General features: G+C 39.6%; 5 protein-coding genes and 2 pseudogenes across 5 annotated transcripts; 3 read left to right on the forward strand and 4 right to left on the reverse strand.

The window, feature by feature from the left end:
* Positions 1 to 910: 910 nt before the first annotated feature.
* LOC114730977 (protein RADIALIS-like 4) lies at positions 911 to 2,081 on the reverse strand. The gene is made up of 2 exons (XM_028918097.1): positions 1,845 to 2,081; positions 911 to 1,154 (listed from the first exon to the last, which is right to left on the reverse strand). The coding sequence occupies exons 1-2, from the start codon at positions 2,069 to 2,071 to the stop codon at positions 1,124 to 1,126; spliced, it is 258 nt and encodes an 85-aa protein (XP_028773930.1). The 5' UTR covers positions 2,072 to 2,081; the 3' UTR covers positions 911 to 1,123.
* A 1,249-nt stretch (positions 2,082 to 3,330) lies between these two features.
* LOC114730985 (CBS domain-containing protein CBSX3, mitochondrial-like) lies at positions 3,331 to 4,570 on the reverse strand. Its single transcript, XM_028918108.1, has 5 exons — positions 4,188 to 4,570; positions 4,031 to 4,106; positions 3,837 to 3,910; positions 3,673 to 3,733; positions 3,331 to 3,588 (listed from the first exon to the last, which is right to left on the reverse strand). The coding sequence occupies exons 1-5, from the start codon at positions 4,443 to 4,445 to the stop codon at positions 3,446 to 3,448; spliced, it is 612 nt and encodes a 203-aa protein (XP_028773941.1). The 5' UTR covers positions 4,446 to 4,570; the 3' UTR covers positions 3,331 to 3,445.
* A 521-nt stretch (positions 4,571 to 5,091) lies between these two features.
* Positions 5,092 to 8,269, reverse strand: LOC114731001 (tubby-like F-box protein 5; annotated as a pseudogene).
* Positions 8,270 to 11,664: 3,395 nt separating this feature from the next.
* On the forward strand, positions 11,665 to 12,817 carry LOC114731047 (uncharacterized). Its single transcript, XM_028918178.1, has 4 exons — positions 11,665 to 11,810; positions 11,907 to 12,025; positions 12,127 to 12,257; positions 12,367 to 12,817. Exons 1-4 carry the CDS (start codon positions 11,759 to 11,761, stop codon positions 12,500 to 12,502), a joined length of 438 nt encoding a protein of 145 aa, XP_028774011.1. The 5' UTR covers positions 11,665 to 11,758; the 3' UTR covers positions 12,503 to 12,817.
* On the forward strand, positions 12,722 to 18,456 carry LOC114730993 (gamma carbonic anhydrase 1, mitochondrial-like; annotated as a pseudogene).
* Positions 14,149 to 15,787, reverse strand: LOC114731057 (uncharacterized). The gene is made up of 2 exons (XM_028918189.1): positions 15,233 to 15,787; positions 14,149 to 15,130 (listed from the first exon to the last, which is right to left on the reverse strand). The coding sequence occupies exons 1-2, from the start codon at positions 15,342 to 15,344 to the stop codon at positions 14,853 to 14,855; spliced, it is 390 nt and encodes a 129-aa protein (XP_028774022.1). The 5' UTR covers positions 15,345 to 15,787; the 3' UTR covers positions 14,149 to 14,852.
* A 2,184-nt stretch (positions 18,457 to 20,640) lies between the features above and the next one.
* LOC114731011 (uncharacterized sugar kinase slr0537) lies at positions 20,641 to 24,156 on the forward strand. Its single transcript, XM_028918136.1, has 8 exons — positions 20,641 to 20,893; positions 21,515 to 21,778; positions 21,868 to 21,939; positions 22,082 to 22,120; positions 22,417 to 22,524; positions 22,731 to 22,828; positions 22,986 to 23,097; positions 23,649 to 24,156. The coding sequence occupies exons 1-8, from the start codon at positions 20,744 to 20,746 to the stop codon at positions 23,895 to 23,897; spliced, it is 1,092 nt and encodes a 363-aa protein (XP_028773969.1). The 5' UTR covers positions 20,641 to 20,743; the 3' UTR covers positions 23,898 to 24,156.
* Positions 24,157 to 24,160: the final 4 nt, after the last annotated feature.

Here is a 24,160-nt window from a genome sequence, read left to right on the forward strand (position 1 = left end):
TCGGGATCACCGCCACCGCCGCGAAGAGCACCTGAGCATCATCTATGGACTGTTGAGAGATGCCCTGCGCTGCCGCCTGATCTGCCAGACTCTTCCAGGGATCGTCCTGACCCCGGCCCAACGCCATGGCAGAGCCACCACTAATGATATTACCACCACCAATGCTATTTTTGTCATTTCCCTTAATTATTAGTGCCTATATGTATACTAAACGATGGTTGCAACAATGCAACGCTGAATCGTACAGTATTCCTAGTATTTATAACCCAACAAGATTGCTGCTGGGTTGCCTAAGTTCATGCCCGCATCTCGCGCCCTCATTTGTTATTTTTGGCTCAATTTAGCTGTTCTCCTTACGGAACCGTAGGATTCAACTAGTTTGTTTTGCTGGATCAGCTCCTAGCTCTTTACATCACAACATTTTTATTGGAATACCTTCTTTTCCGACTTTACTTGTAATAGCCATCGTCCAGTGGTGGCTTTCCCCATATTTATTAGTGATCCATATTTAGTTACATGCATGCAACTTTTATCATTCTTCTTTCTAATATATTCTTCCGGTTCTAAATATAATACTCTTTTTGTAGTGAAATTACATTATAAAAAGAGTATTATATTTAAGAGCGGAGGAGTATATTTCTGATCTTTCAGACATTGAATGCGATCATCTCGTTTTTAATTTTGTGCTTAGGAAAAATGTATTCTCCATGCTCTCTCTCTCCCTCCCACGCGCGCACGCACGCACAAACGCACGCAAGTCTAGTTAATGATTAATCACCAAAGAACATGTTCGCTTATCTTATTTACTCTTCCATGATGCAAAGTATTTCGATTACTCCCTACATTTTACATAAGTAGAGAAAAAAAAACTCGCCTAAAAGAGCGGAAACCGAAAGATGAAACATACAGCTTCACATATTAAGCGCTATGCATTTCCTCATATTTCTTACAACGAGTTAAAATAAGGGGAACATGACCACATTGCTCATACACAGAAAATTACAAAAAAGACAGACACCCAATGAAACTATAGAGGCTGCTAGGTTACACTTCACTAGCGCATATACCTCCACAGATGTCTCATACAACACCCAGTAACTTCATAGAGCTCAAGAGTCTTGCTTCAACGAAGATTTAGGTTCCTTATCATCCCGCTGAAGAAAACATGCAGATACAGAGTAAGTAAATGAGGGGTTAATAATAGGAAATGAGGTTCGAGTTCTCATCCGCTACTAATGGATTAAATACAGCATTTCCCCGTACCTAAAAGAGCCACTAATTGGTCATTATTGAACAAGTCAACCCCTGCTCTCCATTGGAAAATTTAAACGGACCCAAGAATTACCTATGATTTGAAGAAAAAGATCCAGGAATTTCGTTTAAGATATGCACGCCAGATCGGCCGTTTTGTGGCAATGTATATATGCATTAAGGTGGTCAGCATCCAAACTAATTAAAAGGACCATGTGCCCGTGATCTAAAATCCCAAGGATTGGATTTACTTTGAGCCCGCTTTCTCTCCGATGGTTCTCTAATTTATTTGTATGAAGAGATGATAAGAAATTAATTGGTGTGTAAACAGAGTCAAGATCATTGAAACTATGAGTGATCAAGGGAGAATTATATGAATAAATTAATGCAAGGTAAATGCTTGGAGCAACATAAAGAGAAGGTTCTGCGTTGTACTGTTTGAAAGGACTAATCCAATGAGAGTAATGAACTGTGTAGAAGATGATGAGGCCATAAAAGTAGGTGATATGATGTTGAAAGCATGTTGATGTGATCCTGATAATAGATAAAAAGTAAGACAGAGACATTGAAATGATGGGATGAAGAGATGATACCAGGGGTCCTGGGCTGTTCGCCTGGAGTGAACATATCGGGGTAAAGGGATCTGATCACGCTCAATTCGATTGACGTCCTCCATGAGGATCTCATAGTGCCTTTTCACTTCTTGTGGCGATTTTCCGGCCACCGCGTTGGCCACATGTTGCCACCTATCTGGGTCTTCCGGCCCATACACTGCAAGAGCATCCTCAAATCTTCTGTTCTCTTCTCTCGTCCACCCCATTGAAGACCAACGTGCTTTAGTTTGGGCTAAGCGTGTCCCATTCTACCTCCTTAAATAAGGGAGAATCCACCCTACTGTTCTGTACAAGGTGGGGAATACTCGAATGAGATAGGGGGTCAATTATTCGCCTTTTCATCGCCCACCGGGCCATTCAATGTTCATTAGCCAGTAGAATTTCTTCACATTTTTTACAGCCTGGTGGGGGATTAGATCCTCAATCCTCCTCGATAAGGATTCCCCAACAATATAAACCTCCACCGCTAAAGCAAGGCTAAGATATTCTACTGGAATCTCCATCCTCTCTTTCACTTAGACTGCAACTTGCCGTAATATGCTATCTTCGTGGACAGTGTAATATTCCAATCTCAAGTTTGGGTTCTGCTCATCTCATATTCGCGCGGTGTCCATGCAGCACGAAACTATCGGTACAGTACATTTGAAAATCGGGGTTAATGATATTCGCTCATTGACTTCAAGAATTTACCCAACTTGAGAATCGGATTTGCTTGCATTGCCAACGTCATGTTAATATCACATGTATGGATTCTTGTGTTCTATAGTCTACCTTACGTATTCGTAAGGCAACTGATTCACCAAATACAGCTGGCCTGGTGTTTGGATTTTAGAATTCAGCGTCAGATGATGGGAAGATTACCGACCATCTTTTTTTTTTTCCGATAAAAGAACTAGTTTGATATTTAATTTGACTTTGTGTATAAGACTCAATATGTTGTTTCTCATATTTATTTATTTATTTTTTAAATAGTCTTTGTAGAAATTAACATGTTAAATGTTTTATTGAATAGTAATTTTAACTAATACATATGATTAGTATAGATATTTTAATAAAGACAACACATATTTATTACAAACAACTAATTTAACTAACTTTCTTAGTCTACTCAAATTAGTTAAACTATTTTTATATTAAAGATCGGAGATAATATATATTTATTTTGACAGAAAATGTTGAATCTGAAAGTTCAAAAAGAATCTCGACTATGTCAACCATGAAAAAAAATATTCTTCCGGAAAAAAGTAAAATTTTTAAATTAGGCCGATAGATAAAATTCACATTTGAGTAGGGCGAAAAAACCATCATGCTGTGGATCTTCTTGTCGCGCCGTTTAACACTATGAATTCTTTGTTTTTTCAGTCTGTTTTAAAAGAAAATGATAATCGATTATTATTATCATCCAATCTTTAATGATATAAACAAAATAAATTTGGAATATAATTACCAACACACGAACGCGAAATATATTCGAATAGTAAATGTCAATATGCCATTGAACTAATGTCTTATCGAAGACAGACGAAGGGGAACTTGAGGACAACAAGGTGATAAACTAACGAGGCGTGGGCGTTGCCTGGCTAGTAGTATTCCCCTCTGATATAATCATTGAGTCGCTTCAGTTCTCCGCTTTGCTGCTCCATCACAGCTCTTACCACATCCACCATCGAAATCATTCCCACCACCTTCCCATCAATTACTGGCACATGCCTTATGTGATTCTCTGCAATCAAAAGTCTCTCATGTTTCATCATCTCTTCCATCTTGTTTCAACTCAACTTCCAGTAACAGAAAACAAAACAAATACCTGTCATAATTCTCATTGCGTGTAGTATGTTCATGTCAGAGGTCACCGTCATTAGATTTCTCTGTTTAACGCAAATCATGAGGGCAAAGGTCAGAGAAAAAGGGAAAGAGATGCAACCTGGATGGTACTGTTCAAACAAAGTCCAAGGAATGGCATGAAATAACCTCATCAGTCATAATTTCACCAACTTGTGTGTACACTGGAGATCTTCCTTTCGCAATTATTTTCTTCAAGCAATCTATCAATTGGTTCATGCCACCGCACACAAATTAATCACAGGATTTTTCAGTCAAGAATGTTGAGTCCGGAATGAGTTTCGACGTCTTTTTTCTTTTTGGGAACTCTGAACAAAAGTTACCTCTTTCTGTGACGACTCCTGCTATATGACCCTCAGGCTTTAGCACCACCAGTGATCCAATATTGTTCGTAGCCATCTGAATTCTCAAAGAAACTTGGCTAACATATATAGATGTCAAAGGAAAATGGAGGCATGTTCAACAATTCGAACTACTTACATTCTTCATGGCATTAATAACAGCATCATCAACTCGGCACCAGAGCCATGAGCCGACTTTTTCTTCTCCCTTGGACAGTAGTACGTCGGAAACTGTAACATTTTCCAACCCTTTCTGCTGCATTGGTGGGGACGACGTGACACATCCGAAGCGTGAATATACGCTTTCCATGTTGATGATTCCATTCCCGTGGAATTGTAATATTGCAGGCCTTGGGGGGTTTTGGCGCAGCCTTACTCCCCGCCAAATTCCTAGCATCTTTTGTGTTCTCCCTCTGTTCAAATCAAAATAAAAATCAACACACAGAAATAAAACTAGCGTAGGAGATGATAGCGTGCCCTGATGCAGCTTCTAGGAATACTTGGAAATGGGAAATGATATCTACTGGGGGACAAGGCAGGTCGTGGAACTCTTCCACGACAGGTATTTCAATTCATCGTGAAAGGTAAAAAGAATATCTCCCTGCCATCGTTTACTCTGTGAAGGTACCTTCTCCGGCAATTCTTTTCTTCATAGGGTGTATGAAGGAAGGCACTTTCTATTTGATGAAGTTAGAATATAACGCTTCAGCCTTGGGCCCTTCATTCACACAACATACCAAGCAAAATAAATAATTAAATCCATAAATGACAGGATATGCTGGTTACGTACGGCCTACGGGTTTTGGTTCATGCGATTCGATTCAACCATTAAGGCTCCGTCCTCTACTTGGTTCTATGAATTGCAACACGTGGGTGAATTGCAAAATGAACACCGACTGTGCCACAATGAGGCCAAGTATATGATTGGAGACTCCTTCTGTGAGAGGCAAACAAAATTTATTTTCTCCTGCCTCACAAGATTGGAGTAGTTTGCAGACATTAAATTAAAAAATAGGTCAAACAAAGCACAAAAGTCAAAAGGTGCCGGCGGAAAGGAAATATAACGTGGCACTTTGCAAAATACATGACCAGGAAGAATATTCTTTTTCATGCAAGATTAGCTACAATATGCATGGAGAAATTAATAACGTGGTAAACTTGCCAATTAAACACCAAGTCTGACATCAAGGTCAAACAAACTTGGCAACTACAGGTGAAGGCGTTCATTGGCGTAAGAGTCACATCCCAACTTTTTCTTTTCGGTTTATCGTTTGAAGAATATATGTACATGTATGGAAATGGAAGAGTGGCACAACGTTATCCCATCATGAAACAGGGCGATATGATCACTCGCAAGCAGGTTTGGTGTCGAAACTGCTCAAGCAGATTGCGAAGGCTTGAAATGCAGAGAGTGGATAACGGTAATCCATGGTGAATATGTCCTTTCCAATTTTGCCAAATTGCAGCATCACCCTATCCTGTTCTGCCGCTGAAACATTTTGTTGAGGTTCTGCAGCAGTTACGAGCTGGAAGTTCTTTACTGAGGCCACCGTAACACGTCCCTTGAAATTCAAGCACCAACACTGCAGTTGTTCATGCCACCTAGGAGCTTTATTTTTCAAAATCAGTGGCTCCCTTGTGATGTGGCTCGATTCTGGGGGCTTATCTTCGCTATTGGAGCCATACTCAACTCCTGGCTTTCTTTCTTTCGAAATGGGCGTGGAAGATGGATGCTCATGAGGGAATCTAGTAAATTTCAAAGGAGTAGGAGCAGTGCCCCCTTCTGGATGGCAGACACTGGAATTGAGTGCATGGTACACCGCATTCTCCTTGGACCTCTTGTGCGGAGAACATTGAGCTCATATGATATCGTGGCCACATTATGCTTCGCCAGAGCAGCCCTTTGAAGAACCTGCTTCGAACGGATTCTTTGCCGCAATTTACTAGTCAACGGAAGGGAAGAATCAAGCGGGAGTTGACTATCCAAGATCGTGAACTTGGTACCTAGAAAATTAGACCTGCTCATTGCTCACAGATCAATTTAACAATAAAAGAATGCAGCAAACAACAAGATAAGAACCTTGAAGAGGTGTGACTAACCTCAGCCTTCCAACGTACGTATTGCTTGCTTTTGAAAAATCATCTGCAACCAATGATATTATAAACTCTGTACACGTTGTCCGTCTAATCTTCTTTGCTGCCAGTAGCAGTTTACTCATATCCCCAGAGAGAGCTGCAAAACAGAGTTACATATCCCAGTAGTAACAATGTCTATACTAATAAATGCTTCACTTCAAGGGAACTGGTGGGACTTCGTCCCAAAGAAAAGATGATACGAGACGTCGAAATAAAAAAGAAAAAACAGATTAAGATACGTCAGCAAAGAAAATCTAGTCCTCATGACAGCAGCTGCAGTTACATTAGACCGACCTACATTGTTCAACAACCTAAGTAATTGAAAAGAGCGAGTTAAGGAAAAGTAACTATTATTTGAAGAAAAAAGTTTTTTTCCCCCAGCCAAGAATTACTACTGCCATACCAGGATATAAAAATTTAGTCTTCACGATAACCGTTTCTATAGAGAGTAAAATTACGTGCTCACTTAAACTAGACGATCGAAAGAATTTGCTCGGGCAGAAGATTGCAACAAAGTGACTATCCACAATGATGGTTCGACAATTTCAATGCCACCGTTTAAACTCAAAAGGAAAACTTTTAACTCTTCACAAGAGATATATGCAGCAACAGAACAACCATATTACCTGGACTTAAACCAAGATATAAAAGATATTTCGAAGTCACCCTTTCTCTCTTTATAAAACACTGGACGGGAGTCTCTCTTGGACCAGGCTAAGAGGCAGAGAAGCAGTCAGCACAGTTTAATAGGGGTGAATCACAAATCATTACTCTCTGCTCATGAATTTAAGACAGATAAGTACGTGGATAAATTGCATGGGTGATATTACCTGCTTCAGCGATATGGGGAAGGTAAGCCAACCACACTGCTCTGGCGTCTTTACCACCTCCTCTGTTATTTTCCTCCATGACCTACAAACTGAGGCACAAGCTACAACCGCACGCCGGCCAGGCCATGAAGTTTCGCTTGCTTCCACCCTCTGAATTATGTCTAATAACAACTCAGATGGTAAGTTAGCCCAGGGGCTCTGCTGAGTCACTAACGAAACTGGTGAGGAGAATTCAGGAGCAATAAGAGATCTTCCACGGCAAGGGATGCGATTTGCTTCTACCCCTCTTGTAGAAATATTTCCCATGCCATCTCGAATATCCCTGAGCTCACGAACAAAATCTTTGAAAGGCATAATGATTGGGCTAACACTGCAATTTAAGTTGGTGAAAAAAAAAAATAAGAAAGAAGAAATTGGAAAGTTTAGAGAGATTTATGACACATCTATATAAGTACAGTGGATATACCATTGAAGCCGTGAATCACTAATTGATAATGGACAGTTATTAAGTACCCAGTTGCATTGTTCGTATTAACATAAAGAACAATTATGGAATACCGACGGGGGAAATTTTCAAATTTGCCGGGAAAGAAGTCTTAAAGGAAGTAATAAGCGCTGACAACGAGAAAGTAAATGAAGTGTTCTCAGACAAGGTAACATTATTACCAATGAAGATAAATATATTATCTATCTCGGCTCAAAAGGAGGTACTGTGTTATTTACATGTCCCATGCGTTGCCCGGCAAACCAGTCTTTCAGTCGATGCAAAACACCGAATGCGAGACGATGAGGGAGGAGCACATATATGGTCCGGTAAAATGCAAAGAGAAGTTAGCATGTGATTGGAATCCTAGATCCAAAAACCTTTGGCATTTGAACTAGCGGCACAGATGAAATGGAAAACTGAAAAAGAGAAGAAAAGAATAATGAGAAGGCTCAGGAATTAAGAAGGAAGTTCGTGTACCGCGACTCCGAGAGGCAAGTGCCTAGAAAACCACAGATTCTCAGAGAGAAGTTGGAAGACAGAAAGGATTAGGAGATAATGGGGAGAAAATGAGGAGAATGCTTCCAAAAAACTGAACCACTTACCGAAGCCAATGTCTCGGAGAAAGCAAAAGGCTAAGATAAGAGAGTGAGGAAGGAAGAGATAAAACTAGGGAATGGAGATCAAATCGTGGAGTCTTCTGTAATAATACAGGGAATGGTGAGACCACCCTCAACGTCTTTGCAGCAGTGCGCTATGTCCGGAGACGCTCATCGATCTTCAGGTTATTGGGGGGGGGGGGGAGATGCGTAAGAATGGTCACGCGGGAGGAGACAAGCGAATATTTGGGTCTTCGGTTAATTAGGTGTGGGCCCACCCTGGACGCTGCTTCGTTTACCGTCAATTCAGCCCATCACAGCAACGCATGGTCAAAGCGTCAAACGCTCTTTCAACGTCCCCGTCATCCTCTGCTGTTGACCCCCAAATTATGAGTTTTGTATTTTAATAATTATTGAGTTTTTTATTGCACACTGTAATTAAAAAAAACATAATTTTTAACGACTGTATAATTTCCGTATGATAATACTAAACGAATCCAATTAAATTAAATTTAGTTAAAAACTGTGTACATATTGCAGTTTTATTAAGGATCATTGTTGTTTCATTACCCCTGTTGTGTTGATACTTAATGTCGCTTTTCCAGAAGAAAATATCTGTTCTATCTTAAATTTAAATAACACCAGTCAAAGGATATTCGTTAAAGTCACGTGTGTCCCTGATCAATTTAGGACAGTTCACAGCGATTAAAGTAAAGATTTTATATATTTTTCATTAAAAATTAGAAAGTCGAAATAAAAAATTTGAACAACGTAACTAAAAAATCTGAATTAAATATTATGCGTGGGCTGCACCTGGCATGTGTTTGGATAATGAAGATGCACACATAGGAATTAAATTAAGAATAAGCAAGTGAGGGCGATCCACCATACGTAGTCGGAATTAACAAAGCAATGCTGATCGCGGTCACAATGTGGAACGCCCCACTTGTATGGTGGAATAGTGACTAATGACTGTTTTTATGATTTGAACATGGAAAAATCAAGAAAAGGAGTGGGTAACGATGGAAATATGTCTGATATTTTTGGAGGATTCACTCGCCCATTCGCTTGGGTGTGGGTCAAACAGTACAGATATGAGAGTCAATTCAGTCACCAACTTGCGCAGCCGACGCTTCGGTTGATGGGAGAACAAAACTTGCATCCGCGGATTCGATGAAACGTAGGAGTTGGAAACGCCACCTAATTTTACTTACTAATAATTAAATGACACCTCTAGACGTAGGAAGTGTGTTGTTTGGTGGTAGCTAAGGGGGTAGTGATGACTGATGGGGAGCTTGTTAATGAGCCTGTGGCATTTAAGTATTTTTTAATTCTACATACATAGAGTTGTTCGATTTCAAATAATAAATAATTTCTCGTATTAAATATTTTTTTAATAATTTTGTTAATCTCAATCTCAATCATAATCTTTATCTTATTTTTAATGCTTCGTGCAAAATGGGAATCCCGTGATACTGAAAGTTATTAACTCATGGCGACATATAATTGATAGAGAAGTTGATAAAGATAGCAGGCATGAGGATAAGTCAAGTGAAATGTGGTTTCAGAAGTGAAGGACAAATGGGATAAGTGAACCAAGCAGAGGCTGGAGTTGAGTAGATGCATGGTCGAGGCTGTTCTGCACAGTGTAACTTGGAGAGCATGTTCCTACTCTCTGTCTTATCATGACATATAATAAATTAAAGTCCAATCAAATAACTTCCACGTACGTGAATTATTGCAGCCCCTGATTTTGCGTAACCCAAAATTATGTGGATGATGAGCGTGAGTAGTGGATGATATGATTGTGGTGTGAGTTGTATGTTATAAAAAAGCCAACAAGGACGCAGACGGACGTCTGGTCCCTCCCTTTATTCAGTTCACTCGTGCCTCCAGTCCCGAGTCTGTGTGCCATTTTATCAATCATCCCGTTCCTGCCGCCTCTACTGTATTCCTCACTCCCATCTCAATAATCATTATTCGTTTATATATTTCCTTTTCCTTTTTTTTTTTGGTACAATTTTTTTACTATGTAGGCACTGTAGAATTTGAACTCGGTTCACCACGTGTTACGAGAGATTAGTTTCTTTCGCTAATGTCTAAACCCAAATCCCATTGTTTTTGTCTTTTTAATTTTTGGGTACAATTCATTTACATATTTCCCCGCATTAGTCTCTGGGCATGTTATTGTGGGTTTCAACCAAGGCACAGCCCAAAGCAGACAATCTGGGCTTGGGCCTTCTAGGTTCGTGTGATTGATTGCTGCTGAGAGTCCAGGCTATGTTTGATTTCCTTTTGCACGACTCGGGTCCATGTTAAAGCTTTATGAACTTTGTTGTGTAGTTTTCTTAAATGCCAAAAACAAATTTATCTCTAAACCCACAGTTGAGTCGAGGCATTTATAAGTTCATTTGTCCATTCTGCATTTGAGCCAAACCCCCGGCTTTGGTAAATTCTAATCCGAACGCGTCTCAAGACTCATTCAGATAAAGAGAAGGGCGGCGCACCGAAAAAAGGCAAGACGCAATTAATCTTTATCTTTTTTCGGCAATTAATTAATTGAAGGAAACAGACAGATTAAATGATCACACGAAGTTATTTTGTTTTGCATGAGCGCCTGTCCCTAGAAGAATCCTAAAATCTTAAATGATAGTATAATCCAAAACTTGGTCTAGGAATAGAGTGTTTATCTTTCGATATTCCTTCTGGATTAATCCATTTTTATTCGTTCGCCAAATTAGCATTAACAGGAGGATAAAGTCTGATCATATAAAAAGATTAATGTAATATTCAGTGAGTATGACTGTGAACTGTACTGAATATTTGTTGCTTATTCGTCACAAATGCATGGGCTGGTCGAGTGATCGCGAAATGGTGGTGGCAACTGGCAATAATGATAGATGATAAAGACACAAAGAAAAGCACAGAAAACAAAAGCAAAGTTTGGGGGCGATATTTTCTTCAGGATAACATTGTTTGGTGGACGTGGATCCCATTTGGATGGAGACATCCGCCACTCAAAGTGGAAAGCTTTCAGGCTGCTCCTGTTTTTTGAGGTTGTTGCCGATAGTGGAACTATGGAAGGAAAGCTAAGTTATGATGGAGACAAATAAAGAAGGGGGAGAGAGAGAGAGAATAAACCGAAACAAAACAGATATTTACATAAATGCATATAAATTGTAAGATATAACGAGGTTTTACGTCTATTAGCTTTAGTTTTCTTTTCTTTTTTTCCGTTCTTACATGGGGTTTTGGGGTTTTATTTTGTCACAGATAAGATGTGAAATTCTCAAAATTTTAGGAATTAAAATAACGCAATGGTCGAAAAAGAATTGAAAAGGTTCAGGGAAAACAAAAACAAGCGAAAGTGTCGGGGGGTTGTTTTGTAAACCTGTGGGAGTGGGCAGGCTTAAGCCTGGCTAGAATTAGAATATCACGTTTTTACAATGCCCAGACTAAGCGGATCTTCATAATAACCGTTGGATCTCCCTCATCATCTTTGCTGCTTGTGAAACGGGCCCCATCTCTCTCATTTTTATCCCCTTTAAATAAGTACTACTCCACACTCAAAGGATCAAAACACAGAGAGATCCAAAACTTCAGTATCTCATTAAGAACTTCACCGTTCGGAGGATTACTGTGTTGAATTAACAGAAGCAAAATGGGTTCTCTTATGGCGGGATGGGACTCTCCCACCATCGATCCTAAATCAGGTACTAGTTAAGCGTTTCCTGTATGTTTTGTTTCACTTCTGGTCGCTACCTGCACACTGATTTCTCAGGAGCCAATTCATCTCTTTCCAATCTCAGCTAAACTGAAGAGAAATCAGTCTCTCACCAAGGAAGAAATCGATTCTTACTGGAAATTAAAGAAGAAGACAGAAGAAGAACACCTGAGAGCCATTTCCAATTTATCAGAAACCATCAAGGTTGAAGACAGCCTCACACCGACCTAGCTTTTTGTATCCAGAAATATTAAAATGCATAAATGTATATTGCCAATTAATTAATATACAGATGATGCCTACAGGAGAACAAATACGAGGAGTCTGAGACGAAGTTACAGAAGTCGAAGAGCATGCCCTTGACCCGCACAAAAGAGTCGGTGGATGTGGATGCAGCAGACACACGCCTGGAACAGCTGATCAAGAAAAACGTGTGGTAATGTGCGTGTGTGTGTGTGTGTGTAACGATAATTCAGCTTCTTGTCTTTAATTAATATATTTGTGTTGCTCTGCATTCTAAATGACGGTGTGGAATGTGAGGGCAGGTGGACGAAGAGTAACTGGGCATTTCTGAACGAACCTCCGGTGATGGAGGCTGCTTCCAGCAGGTATGCATCGCAGTTCCACGTAGCCAACATGGGAGCACCCAAGTATAACCCCGCAGATGGGATTGGTGCCTAATATCAGATTCGCTGTTATAACTACGTATGTAATGTAGGGTTGTGTGCGCGCCTAGCGGGGTTTGGTCTTTATCAGTTATTGTTGTTTCCATATATACTCCTTTTAGTCCTAAATATAAGAATTATTTTGTAGTGTAGTTTAGTACCGGAATAATATATATGACGGGATTCTGTGTTAAATAGAACTGCTTTTAGTTGTTTTTGCTGCTGGTTTAATAACATGCCGGTATACCCTTCGCTCGCCCCTTCCTTGCTGTCTTATCGACAACTTCTGCTTTCTGATCGCAAGCTTCTAGTCGATCAGTTTCTATTTTAATTTTCATGGTCATGAAAATTATTTGGTGATTTGGTGCGGGTGATCAATGATGTGTTGGAGTGTCGGCATGTAGATTTCAAGGTCATCTTAAACCTGGCGGGTGGCTAATTATGCTTTGATTGGCCACCTCCTCCCTCGGATATTTTTCATCACTTCCTCTTTTGGATAGTCATTGCGGATTTTAGCTTTCGCTAATTTCCATCCAGATGACGCGATGTATTAGATTTTTATTGAGCAGGGACGTCGACCCGCTAGCTTGCTTTGATCCGATGGCCAAAAATGAAAATTACTTATAACCCAGAAGGCTGTGCGCATTTTGGTTCTACCACACGGAATCCGAAGAAAGGAGACGCTAATTGAGTGAAGAGATAAGTCATGGGAAGAATGTATTACACTACAAAGAGTTTATATCTCAAAATTCTAGATAACGTGATATAAAAACGAGAGAATTTAGAGCGCACAAAAGAGATTAGCTAGACAAAAAATTAGGAGTGAAAATAAGGGGGAAATTCTTATTTAATTGTGACTTTGTGAGTTCCAATACTTTATGCGTAAATTCTATTTATAGATTTCTACATGATCTCTATTTATAGGCATCTGATCATTAGATCTTGATCTTAGATGTTACAATAGAATAAAAAGGAACATAATAACAGTAACCATAAGAAGCTCCTTTTGAGTTATCTACTAGGGAGGTCATGAATCTAAAACATTTAAAGCTTAAAAAATCCTAAGAGAAATCTAAAGTTTAGGTTAGGGGTTATGGACATCCATGTATATAATTATACATGTTTATAATAATCTATGACTTATAAACACTAATCTGTTGCTGCTCAAAGTATAATGGGATCATTATTATTTTATTTTTAATTTAAAATACTGTTCATTTTATAAGTCAACAATTATGAGGTTAACATTATTCTTTGCATTCCGCACTTTTAAGATAAAAAATTATTAAAATATTATAATAAATTATAAAATTCAGACCTATATGCAGCAGGCGCATATCTTTATATACTTATAAGGAAAAAAAAATCAAATATCTTTTGGGAAAAAGTTTAAAACTAAAATTAAAACACTTGAATATTGTTATTGGGTCCTTTTGTTGCCGCGGGACGGTGAGGCAGGAACCATTGGGCCGAAAGATGTGACTATTGGGCTCTTGAGAGTTACGCAGGCAAGGGAGAAGTTAGGAGGGCCTTTTTAAATGAGGAGAGGACAGAGAACAAATGGGAAGAAGCTCCCTTCTGGTGAGCGGCTGAACCTCCGAGTTCTGACCTCGGCTGATTTTCTTCCACCTCGTGCGCGTGTGCTTTTAATTGATATTCTACCTCCAAGTGTTTGAGACTTCTGAGTTATTGACGAAACCATGGAATTTCCGATAATGGTGATGACGGAAAGCTAATCTATGTTATTTGGTGGGATTACGGAGGGAGCCAAACTCCAGATAAGGAAGGTCAGAACCATTTATAAGATCAAGTTTCAAACAAGTGGAACATGAACGTGTCCTATAATCAACAGAGAATCGAGTACATAACTCAACTATTGAGCTTGGCTGATGCCGCAAGTTTTTAACTCATGATTATGGTTTCACTGTAATCATCACCAGTTATCAAAATGAAAATTCGTAAATCCTAATCAATAATCGCAAGGATCCTGCAAGCCAATCCACAGTCGTGACTAAGACAAAACATATTGATCACACATTTACACCAATCAGATTTACATCAATCCTTTTTTTTAAAAAATATAATAGACATGGCATTATTATTTGTGCAATTATATATTTATACCCATACAGTAGGTACAAAATTTGGTGAGACTCTTTTTGTCCAATTGTTGTGCCGTCATGTGTTCTCTGTCTCTTTCTATTTTCACACCAACAGCAGGAAAAAATGCCGCTTTGCTGAACAACCCATGCCAAGCCACGTCTAAACTTGAAGCATATAAGCTATAAAGTAACGTTTTATCTTACCAATTTACATCGTTCCCCCATGAGCACAGATCGTCAGTCTGAGATCCAAAGCCATTCCCTTCAGCTGCTATCCAGTGAGGATTGGAGTTTTGTTTGCTTGAGGTGTTTTCTGGGAAGCAATTGCGCCGGTCCCTGATCAGTTTTATTGCATCCAGCACTACCATTATGGTGGGACGCCGTCAAGTTAGCTCCGGCAGGTAATGACACAATTGGTCCTTGTGCTGGTGCAGGGGTCAACTCCTCCGCTGCTACAGCCGTCGTGCACGCCGTTGTTTTTTCGATAGGATACTCTCTTTGACCCATCACTCTTCTATCATCTGCTACCTCCGTTGAATTGCCTGCAGATTGAAATAAGAGAAGAGAGAAATTAAAATTACAGGCCTCGGAGGCATATAAGCCTGCAAGAGAAGAGCAGCAAATTCTTGGAGGCTAGTGTTTACCATAGAAATCGAAGTCCCGCTTTGAATTCTCTGACAAGAGAACAAGTGTCGGTGTGATGATTGTGAGGAAAGCCCAGAAGACGAATATTGGAACTATGGTTCTTTCACTCATTTGTTGGAATAAGAGTAAACGACTAAACTTAATTCATGCTCCTTTGCGGAATATATGAGACAAGAATTTTGCGGTTCGCAGGGAGAAAAAAGAGAGGAGACATGATGTGGGAGATGATGTTCTTAGCTGGCCATGTTTAAACAACATTTGTATAAGAAATTATGAAGCTAGTATTCCATGGATAATTATGTACTCATTATAATATTATAAGCGGAGTCAAGGTTTAACAACTAAACTAGCGATTTGTTTTCGCGGTTGTTGGATGGTTGTTATAGACATCGCTGGTTTAACTAGACACCTATCTGGCAAATTCTTCAGCGTACAATCTCCCCATGCCCGATCGGCTTTAAGACGCTTTCACAACTGAGTTCCTGCTACGATTCGGCTTATAATATTCGGTGGCAGGCCAAAGTAACTTTCAGATGGCGTTTCGTGATAAAACTTTGTCATGTAAACAATTTGTTTATTTACAACGGGAGCATAAAAATGAAAACTTTATGGAAGTACGCTAAGAAAAAACGCTTACGGGTAAAAAGAAACAACGTTGTTTTCAAATATATGGTAGCGAAATAGACTGTTGTCTTTCTCTGTGTCAATCTTCCTCAACAGAACATACCAAGATATAAAAGAATATTTCGAAGCCGCCCTTTCTCTCTTTATAAAACACTGGCTGGGAGTCTCTCTTGGACCAGGCTAAGAGACAGAGAAGCTATCAGCACAGATTAATAGGGTTGAATCACAAATCAGTACTCTGTCCTCATGAATTTAAGATAGATGAGTACGTATATAAATTGCACGGATGATGTTACCTGTTTCAGCGATATGGGGAAGTTAAGCCAACCACACTGTTCTGGTGTCTTTACCACCTCCTCTGTTATCTTCCTCCATGACCTACAAACTGAGGCACAAGCTATAAAACCGCCCGGCGGGCAGGCCAGGAAGTTTCGCTTCCTTCCACTCTCTGATGTCTGAGTTATGTCTAATAACAACTCAGATGGTAAGTTAGCCCAGGGGCTCTGCTGACTCACCAAAGAAGCTGGTGAGGAGAATTCAGGCACATAACGAATAAGAGATCTTCCACGGCAATGGATGCCATTTGCTTCTACCCCTCTTGCAGAAATAATTTTTAAAGTTAAAAACTCAGTGGAAATTTTTTTTTTTTTTTAAAAAAAAGAAGGCAAAATCTAACTAAAAGTGTTTCTCTCTGTTTTTTTTTTGGCGGATCTGAATTAAATATTATGCGTGGGTTGCATGTATTTGGATGATGGAAGACAAATAGAAATCAAGAATGAGCAAGTGAGGATGATCCAAGCAATTAATTAAGCAATGTTGGTCGCAGTCGTAACATGTAACGCCCCACTTGTATGGCTGAAGAGTGACTAATGAGTAATGACTGGTTTTGAAATTTGAACACAGGAAAATCAACAAAAGGAGTAGGTAATGATGGATATATATCTGATATTTTTGAGGATTTATTCATCCATTCAATGGGTCTGCGTCAAAGTTAAATACAAATGAGAGAGTCAATTCAGCCACCAACTTGCACAGCCAGATCACATTGAAGAAGTCGTATTACCCGTCTCAAGAAATTGGAATGATGATGAAGAATCAGAGAATACAACCCAACTGCTCATAGATTAGCGAGATCAGGACACACTAATTACGAGATTTTTCGCGCCTTTGGTCAACTCTAACCCAACAATGCATCGTCTTTCTTGGACTTTTGAGTTTTATTAATTCGCTGACTTGCCCTCAGTTTTTGTTCATATGAATACCTTTTCCCTCCTCTCTTATTTATTTCTGTTTCAGAAAATTGAAAGAAATATGAAGAAAATGAAGCGATCTGCTTTGTGTGCGCGCCTGTACAAACACCTCCGTTTCTGGTCTCTGTTTATGGTCTTCATTTCCTTCACCAGTTTTTCGTCATACGTACCATGAAAAACATATAAAGTGGTCTTGTTCTCTCTTGTGTTTAGTGTCTAGGCATCGAACTCTGATGAACATATTTTGATAAAGGCTCCTGCAGTTGATAAGGAGCCATTTGTTCCCCCGGGGGGGGGGGGGTGCCTCCATCGTTGGAGACGTTCAAGCTGGAAGAGGATCATCAAGCTGGTACGACTGTGTCTTGAGAGGTAAGGTTGTTTGCTTGAGTAATGGAACGTAAAAACATTCTAAAGATTTCATGCATCAAAAGCTTCTACAATATTTTTCAATACCCTTTTGCGCACACTTTTATATGGGGCTACCATTGCCGTAAAAAACAAAGCTCTAATTAAGCAGCTTTCATATATTTGGAAGCTGTATATCTTTGGTTCTCTAATGAAAATCAAATCATGAAATTCTGTTAGGTCTCTGTTTTGCAAATACACATGGTGGTAATGTTTGATGTTCCTTTCCCTTCATGTGCAGGTGAAGTGGGACTAACATACAGGATAACTCCTTCATCCAAGTCGCAGAGTCAAATTTAAGTGGGAAGGTGTTGCCAACTATTAGTGGGGACAATACCAGTGTTGGTGAGTAATTTTCTTCTGCAATGAATGATCAGAGAGACGCTACTAAATTGTAATCAGATTTTGTACTTTGCAGTGGGTAGGTCATAGCGCAGTCTTACATGGCTGTAGTACTGTTGAGGATGAGGCTTTTGTTGGTGTGGGTGCAACACTGGTTAATGGTGTCGTTGCTGAGAAACATGATGCCATGGTTGCTGCTGGAGCCCTAGTGAGACAGAATACTAGGATTCCCTGCAATAAGTTATGCTGTCGGTAATCACATCATTTTCCTTTCTATAAAACTCATATCTTATTCATGGAACAAACACAGAGAGAACAGTTGCTTCTTTCTCCTTCATTGTTCTTACAATTTTTGTTATTTATTGTCCTGTTCACCAGCGTAATACTAAGCTTGTGAAACATGACCTCCAGAGGCTAACTTTTCTATAACACAGACTGGACATCCGTGCAATAGCATTAGTGGACACTCTTGTTAATCACTCTTGTAGTCATAACAAGTGCTTGTGGTTCTGTTTGAAATATATGCAGCCGAAAATGCCAAGTCCTTCGACAAAATTGAGTTTGAGACGGTTAACATGTCCATATTTGGACCATCACCATGATGTGATTAGATTCCAGAATAAAATAGGTGTATATGTAGAGAAGTTTAAGCAAACGGAGGCACGGCTCATAACGTAATGAGAATAACAGAAAGCTACTCTGGCAATGCAGAATTCACAGGAACAAAGATAATGGAGACGACGAAGTCAAAGGGTTGCAGTAGAAAAGTGAAGGGAACTCGGTGGGATTGGCCAGAACATAATGCAGGAAGAGGAACGCATGCGAAGCCTTGAAACAAAACATGTGACTATTGAGGAACTCACTTTCGTATTCATATTCACTTCCAATGTAACAGCGACTTTAACCAAACAATCACATGGTTCCTGTCATTCCCTAGCCGCGTGCTTCTATTCTATACCTCAGCAGTGGCTTCAAGTGTAGTGTTGTGTTGGAAGCACGTGGCTTTTGCATAGGGTGGGAGTAGGACAACCATATAATAGTGTATACTGCTCTCTATCACACCAATAATGACCGGTGATTTATAACACGAAGATGATGAACAATAGGAAAATCACCGTAAAGTCTACAGTCGTTAGTGCGTTAACAATTAAATACTTGATTGATTGAAGTCCGGTCTTCAAGCTTACGCAGAAGCATCGGCATAGGGCGCTAGAATTTCAGACATTTGGAATCTAATAATTGCTGAATTAAATGATGAATCAAGATTCTTGGCCCTTAATAAATGCCCCTCTTCACTCCCAACTTGCTCAGCTCTCGAACACATCCCATGTGACAGTGTTACTAGGTTTCCACTAGTTTATGCATCTTTATACTATCAAGTGATGTGCGCTTTCAGGCCCAAAAAAATAAAAAAAGAAGGTGATGTGCGCTTAGAGATATAGAATGACTAAAATACAGAAGAAATTGTGTTAACTGTTGAGCCGTTGGAATTCCACTTCAGTGATAATGATACTCCTCTGATCCTTAATATATGACCCATTTAACTAATTTGATTAGATTAAAGAAGTTAGGTAAGTTAGTTAATTATAAAAATTATGACACGTTTTTCCTAAAATACCATAATCATCTTTCTTAATACCCCTCTCTATCTTCTACTTGATTATGGTTGATAGAGTATCCATAAGGGTAATTTAGAGAAAATTGATAAATATGAGAAATGAGTTTTATATTTAGGACCAAAACCAACTCAGCAATTGAGTCCTATATTAAATACTGTAGGAGTATTAGTTTTAATAATGTGGGAGGTGTGGGAATACTTTTGGATGGAGGCCGGGTGGGAATCATCTAAAGTGTTGCCAAAAGATTCTCCGTGATTTCTGCTGCCTCCTTTCTTCTCTTCTCATAATTTTCTATATCCATCATTTCCACCTATTATAATTAATAACCATAAACTCGAATTCTAATGGCCTACTGCCATTTTCATGCCATCATGTGTGGATTAGCCTGCCTGGAATTGGAACTGCTCCCAACCCTTACAAATGGCGCCGTTCATTAATTTTATGCGGATAATAGTGCCTGTTTAATCGATGAGTGGACCTCTTTAGAATTCAAGTATTGATTCCCAGCCGCTGTCGGGCGAGCAACTTTAATCATCAGCCATAGTTGTTCAATTCTAAATATTCTCGATAATTTGAGGTTCTTGTCTTTTCCATTTGAATGCATATGTGCGAACACAGGGTCCTTCCGTTGCTTTTAGGTGAAACAAATCTTAAGGAGGGTCATAGTTGTTGATATCACTATGCACCACCACACACACTGATACTCAGTGGATAATATATTATATTCAAACAAGCTTGGCTCAAAAAGGGGGGCGCACGTACAAGCACGAGGCATCTCTAGGCCTTTGAGGAAGGAGAGAATCAGAATATTAACAAATTGAAAATGTCTGGCGTTAAAAGGCAATCCAATTCTTGGTCAAAAAAAAAAGAAGAAGCAATCCGATCATTGCAAATTTGCAATTCGAAACCCAGTAACAGTGCTCGTTGGATACGCAACCCTGTTTGTTAAAATCGGGGCTTTGCTTGGAGTATATTATTTCGTATTTATGATAGATCAAATACGCCGGGTGATTCATCCCTTCCCTCGTGCTTGATTGGAGGGGCCATCAGATTTTAATTCACTGGCCTTATATAATTTAATTAATGTTTATTTAAAAAAGAAAAAAAGGGGGTAAAAAGACAGAGAGATGCCGCTAATGTTGGGGGCTTGGGGGGCGGGGCGGCGGCTCAGTGTATAAAGGAGAGGAGCGGGGGGAATGAGTGGGAGAGGGACGAGTTGTGATCACTCCATTGGAATCATCAGAGAGGGAGTGAGACAGCGCCATCCATCATGGGAGCGGAACACCTCTCCGACCACAACAATGACGCTCACGCTCCTCTCCTTCTGGGTCTTCAGCCTTCCGCTCTTGTCGACCACGTTGCTCGGGTCGATTGGTCCTTGCTCGATCAGATCCCCGGCGAACGCGGTGGCTCCATTCCTGTACTCCCCCTTCTCTTTCTTCTTCCTCCTAATTACTCTTCCACTTCTTTTACTTCACTTTTTCTCTTCTTAATTCTTTTGTTACTATGTGCTTTCTTGATTGTTTCCCTTCTCTGGAATTTCTTGCCTTTCTCTCTGCTTTTTCTTTAATTCCCCTCCTTTTTTTTCCTTGTTCACATCGAGCATTATTACTGTCTGTTAAACCGGCTGTGTTCCAATTCATTTTGGATCACTTATCTTTCCTGCTTCATTGATGTTGCACTAATTTGGTTGACGTTCACCATCCTTCTCCCCTTGTCCCATTTATTTTTCTCCCTGCTGGAAGTTCTCCATTCTTCTCGCGAGCTTTTTATCACTTTCCTTGAAAGTCTAAAACTTCATCGATGCTTAATTCCAGCCATACCTCTGCTCTATACTTAGTAGACAGGGACAAACTAAAATAAGAAAGTCTAATTCTGCCAATTCGTGATGATTAGCGTGTTCCAACGTCAATTATCGCCGTTCCTCAATACTTCTGTTGATAGTTTTTCTTTCCTTATAAATTGATGCTTGAACACCTAATTTGGTTAATTTTTTTGGGCTTAGCGGAATGGAACGTAAAGAATTCTGTTATGCGTGTAGGTTGCAATTGAGGAGCTTGAATGTATACTGAAGGAAGTCAAAACTCATATTCTTCCCTCACCTGATGATCCATCTCCCATTAAGACAATGGCTGGGGGCAGTGTAGCGAATACAATTCGAGGGCTCAGTAGCGGGTTCGGAATTTCTTCTGGAATTATTGGGGCATATGGGGACGATGAACAAGGGCAATTATTTGTCAATAATATGAGCTTCAACGGAGTAAGCATCTCAAGACTGCGGAAAAAGAAAGGACATACAGCGCAGGTTAGCTTAACATCACCGTTCTATATTCTATATATAGAAAATGAGTTTTGAAAAAAGTTGAATTTAAGCCACTAAGTGGTCTGGTGCAGTGTGTTTGCTTGGTTGACGAATTGGGTAACCGAACAATGCGACCCTGTCTCTCAAATGCTGTGAAAATTCAGGTTCGTGAATTTATTTTCTCAATGTGTGGGTGCATGCGTAGTGTGAGGCTTTATATATATATATATATATATGGTTGTCTTTTATATTTTGCATAGCGCATTTGACATTCTTTTTCTCTCTTTATTTACTTTCTATCTGCAGGCAGAAGAATTGAAGAGAGAGGATTTTAAGGGCTCCAAGGTTGACCTCCTAAACAGCTAAGACAACATGGATATGTTTGTGTTTAGCTTCTTGTCTTTTATATACCTTTTATTCACTTAAACTTTTTTTTCTTAATTTTTAAAAGGAACTGTGTTAGGCAATCTAATCATAAAGGACTAGATCTGAATTATCCCTCCTGTCTCTTTTCCAAAATACATTATAGAATGAAGGGCTATCATACTGGAAACATGCTCCTTTGCTATGGTCTGCTCTGCTAATAATAAATCATCCAGAGGTTTTTTGTGAACTCAATTGCTGATACATCTATGCTTTAGTGGTTGGTGATGAGATACGCAAAACTCAATTTAGAAGTGATTCAAGCAGCCATTCATTTAGCTAAGCAGGAAGGCCTTCTTGTTTCATTGGACCTGGCCAGTTTTGAGGTATTCCTTCTCGCTCCTTGAGATTCAGGATTAGCTTGTTCCAGTAAAGAAATTATTATCTATTTCTATGCAAGCAACTGCATGCGGCTGTCAATCTTTCAAGCAATGTTAATGTATTTCATTTTTAAGATATGTTTCTTATCATTTTTATTGCATGATTGTACTTCAGTATCAACAATCTTATATGGTCTCTTTACTTCGGATAGATGGTCCGGAACTGTAAATTACCACTTTTGAAATTGCTGGAGTCTGCGAATATAGACCTTTGCTTTGCCAATGAGGATGAGGCGAAAGAGCTGCTAAGGTGGATAACCTTTTTCATTTTGAAGGCGGCTTATGCAAGACCGCTTTTTGTTGAAGTAGATTTTATTTGCATTTTCCAAGATGTTGAATGTCTTTCACTTTTTATTTTATGGCTTGTGTTCTGTGCGTGATGTCAATTTATTATGCAATGGATTTAGGGGTGAACAGAACTCTGATCCAGCAGCTGCCGTGGAATTTTTGTCTAAGTACTGCCAGTGGGCTGTCGTGACATTAGGTGCTCGCGGATGCATTGCTAAACATGGAAAGGAGGTGTGTTAATTATTTTTGTGAGATACTGTCGAAATATCATATGAAACCTCCTCCCAAAAACTGTATTCTCTCTGTCTCTCAACCTTTTCATGGGACAATGAGGGGCAGGGTTGTTGCACGGTTTGGCATGCTGTGGATGAGCCAAGTGGTAAGAGCTAAAGCTCTATTATTGGCCATATGGGACCATAGTTAACTATTCCTATGAGCTGGGGTAATTAATTCCTCCTCACTTATTTCTGGTGAAGTTTTGAACTCCGTGTACAAGGAGATCAATGGAACAACGATAAGTGGTAATATACATGCACTTTTACCGGGTACATAGATACCCAGAAGGACTTAAAATCATTTGTCATCTTAGAAGGAATGAGGGGGTGAGGGTGCGACCCTAGAGGTTTTCCATTCTGCTTGACTTTGACTGAACCTTCAACAATATATATCATCCCCATCAGCATTCATTCAGTAACAGTAGAAACATGGCACCTAACCAGCATTCTAGTATGGATTCTGAAAATCTGTGTCTGATAAAGGAAGTTGTTTGTTTTAAATGTCAGATAGTACGCGTCCCAGCCACAGGGGAAGCAAAAGCAATTGATGCAACGGGAGCAGGGGACCTTTTTGCGAGCGGATTCTTGTATGGGGTGATAAAGGGATTGTCGTTAGAAGAATGCTGCAAAGTTGGGGCCTGTAGTGGAGGCGCTGTTATCCGCTCTCTTGGGGGAGAGGTGACCTCAGAGAATTGGCAGTGGATGAACAAGCAGATGCAGATAAAAGGTCTTCCCACTCCTGATATATCCAAATGAACAGGGGCAACAATAAAATCTCCTGCCATATTTTATTTTGACCTTTTGCCTTGTTATAATTCATCATTCACCATCAAACATGGCCAATAGTCCTTGCTGCTTTGACTGATGCGTGCAAGACTAGATCTTACATAGGAGAATTAAAGTAAGTTATCATGATAGTATTGTAACGTGACATAAATCGTGATTGTTTCACGAGCATACATTTTGACTGTTCATTTGTCCAGATGATGCTGCTCGCAAGATATTTTTACCTGGACGGG

Source organism: Neltuma alba, unplaced genomic scaffold (genome assembly GCF_004799145.2).
Source record: "Neltuma alba isolate B1F8T4 unplaced genomic scaffold, ASM479914v2 tig00002520_pilon, whole genome shotgun sequence".
NCBI lineage: Eukaryota > Viridiplantae > Streptophyta > Magnoliopsida > Fabales > Fabaceae > Neltuma > Neltuma alba.

Bases quoted from the DNA above. Each gene is read 5' to 3' on its own strand.
- LOC114730977 (XM_028918097.1), bottom strand. From the start codon at position 2,071: ATGGGGTGGACGAGAGAAGAGAACAGAAGATTTGAGGATGCTCTTGCA. The intron at 1,155-1,844 runs GTATCATCTCTT...TGTTTTCTTCAG, and splicing joins CGAACAGCCCAGGACCCCTG to CGGGATGATAAGGAACCTAA.
- LOC114730985 (XM_028918108.1), bottom strand. From the start codon at position 4,445: ATGCTAGGAATTTGGCGGGGAGTAAGGCTGCGCCAAAACCCCCCAAGG. The intron at 3,911-4,030 runs GTAACTTTTGTT...ACCAATTGATAG, and splicing joins AGGAGTCGTCACAGAAAGAG to ATTGCTTGAAGAAAATAATT. The intron at 3,734-3,836 runs GTTATTTCATGC...TGCGTTAAACAG, and splicing joins GTGAAATTATGACTGATGAG to AGAAATCTAATGACGGTGAC.
- LOC114731047 (XM_028918178.1), top strand. From the start codon at position 11,759: ATGGGTTCTCTTATGGCGGGATGGGACTCTCCCACCATCGATCCTAAA. The intron at 12,026-12,126 runs GTTGAAGACAGC...TGATGCCTACAG, and splicing joins ATTTATCAGAAACCATCAAG to GAGAACAAATACGAGGAGTC. The intron at 12,258-12,366 runs GTAATGTGCGTG...ATGTGAGGGCAG, and splicing joins CTGATCAAGAAAAACGTGTG to GTGGACGAAGAGTAACTGGG.
- LOC114731057 (XM_028918189.1), bottom strand. From the start codon at position 15,344: ATGAGTGAAAGAACCATAGTTCCAATATTCGTCTTCTGGGCTTTCCTC. The intron at 15,131-15,232 runs GTAAACACTAGC...TTCAATCTGCAG, and splicing joins GCGGGACTTCGATTTCTATG to GCAATTCAACGGAGGTAGCA.
- LOC114731011 (XM_028918136.1), top strand. From the start codon at position 20,744: ATGGGAGCGGAACACCTCTCCGACCACAACAATGACGCTCACGCTCCT. The intron at 20,894-21,514 runs GTACTCCCCCTT...TTATGCGTGTAG, and splicing joins AACGCGGTGGCTCCATTCCT to GTTGCAATTGAGGAGCTTGA. The intron at 22,525-22,730 runs GTATTCCTTCTC...TACTTCGGATAG, and splicing joins TGGACCTGGCCAGTTTTGAG to ATGGTCCGGAACTGTAAATT.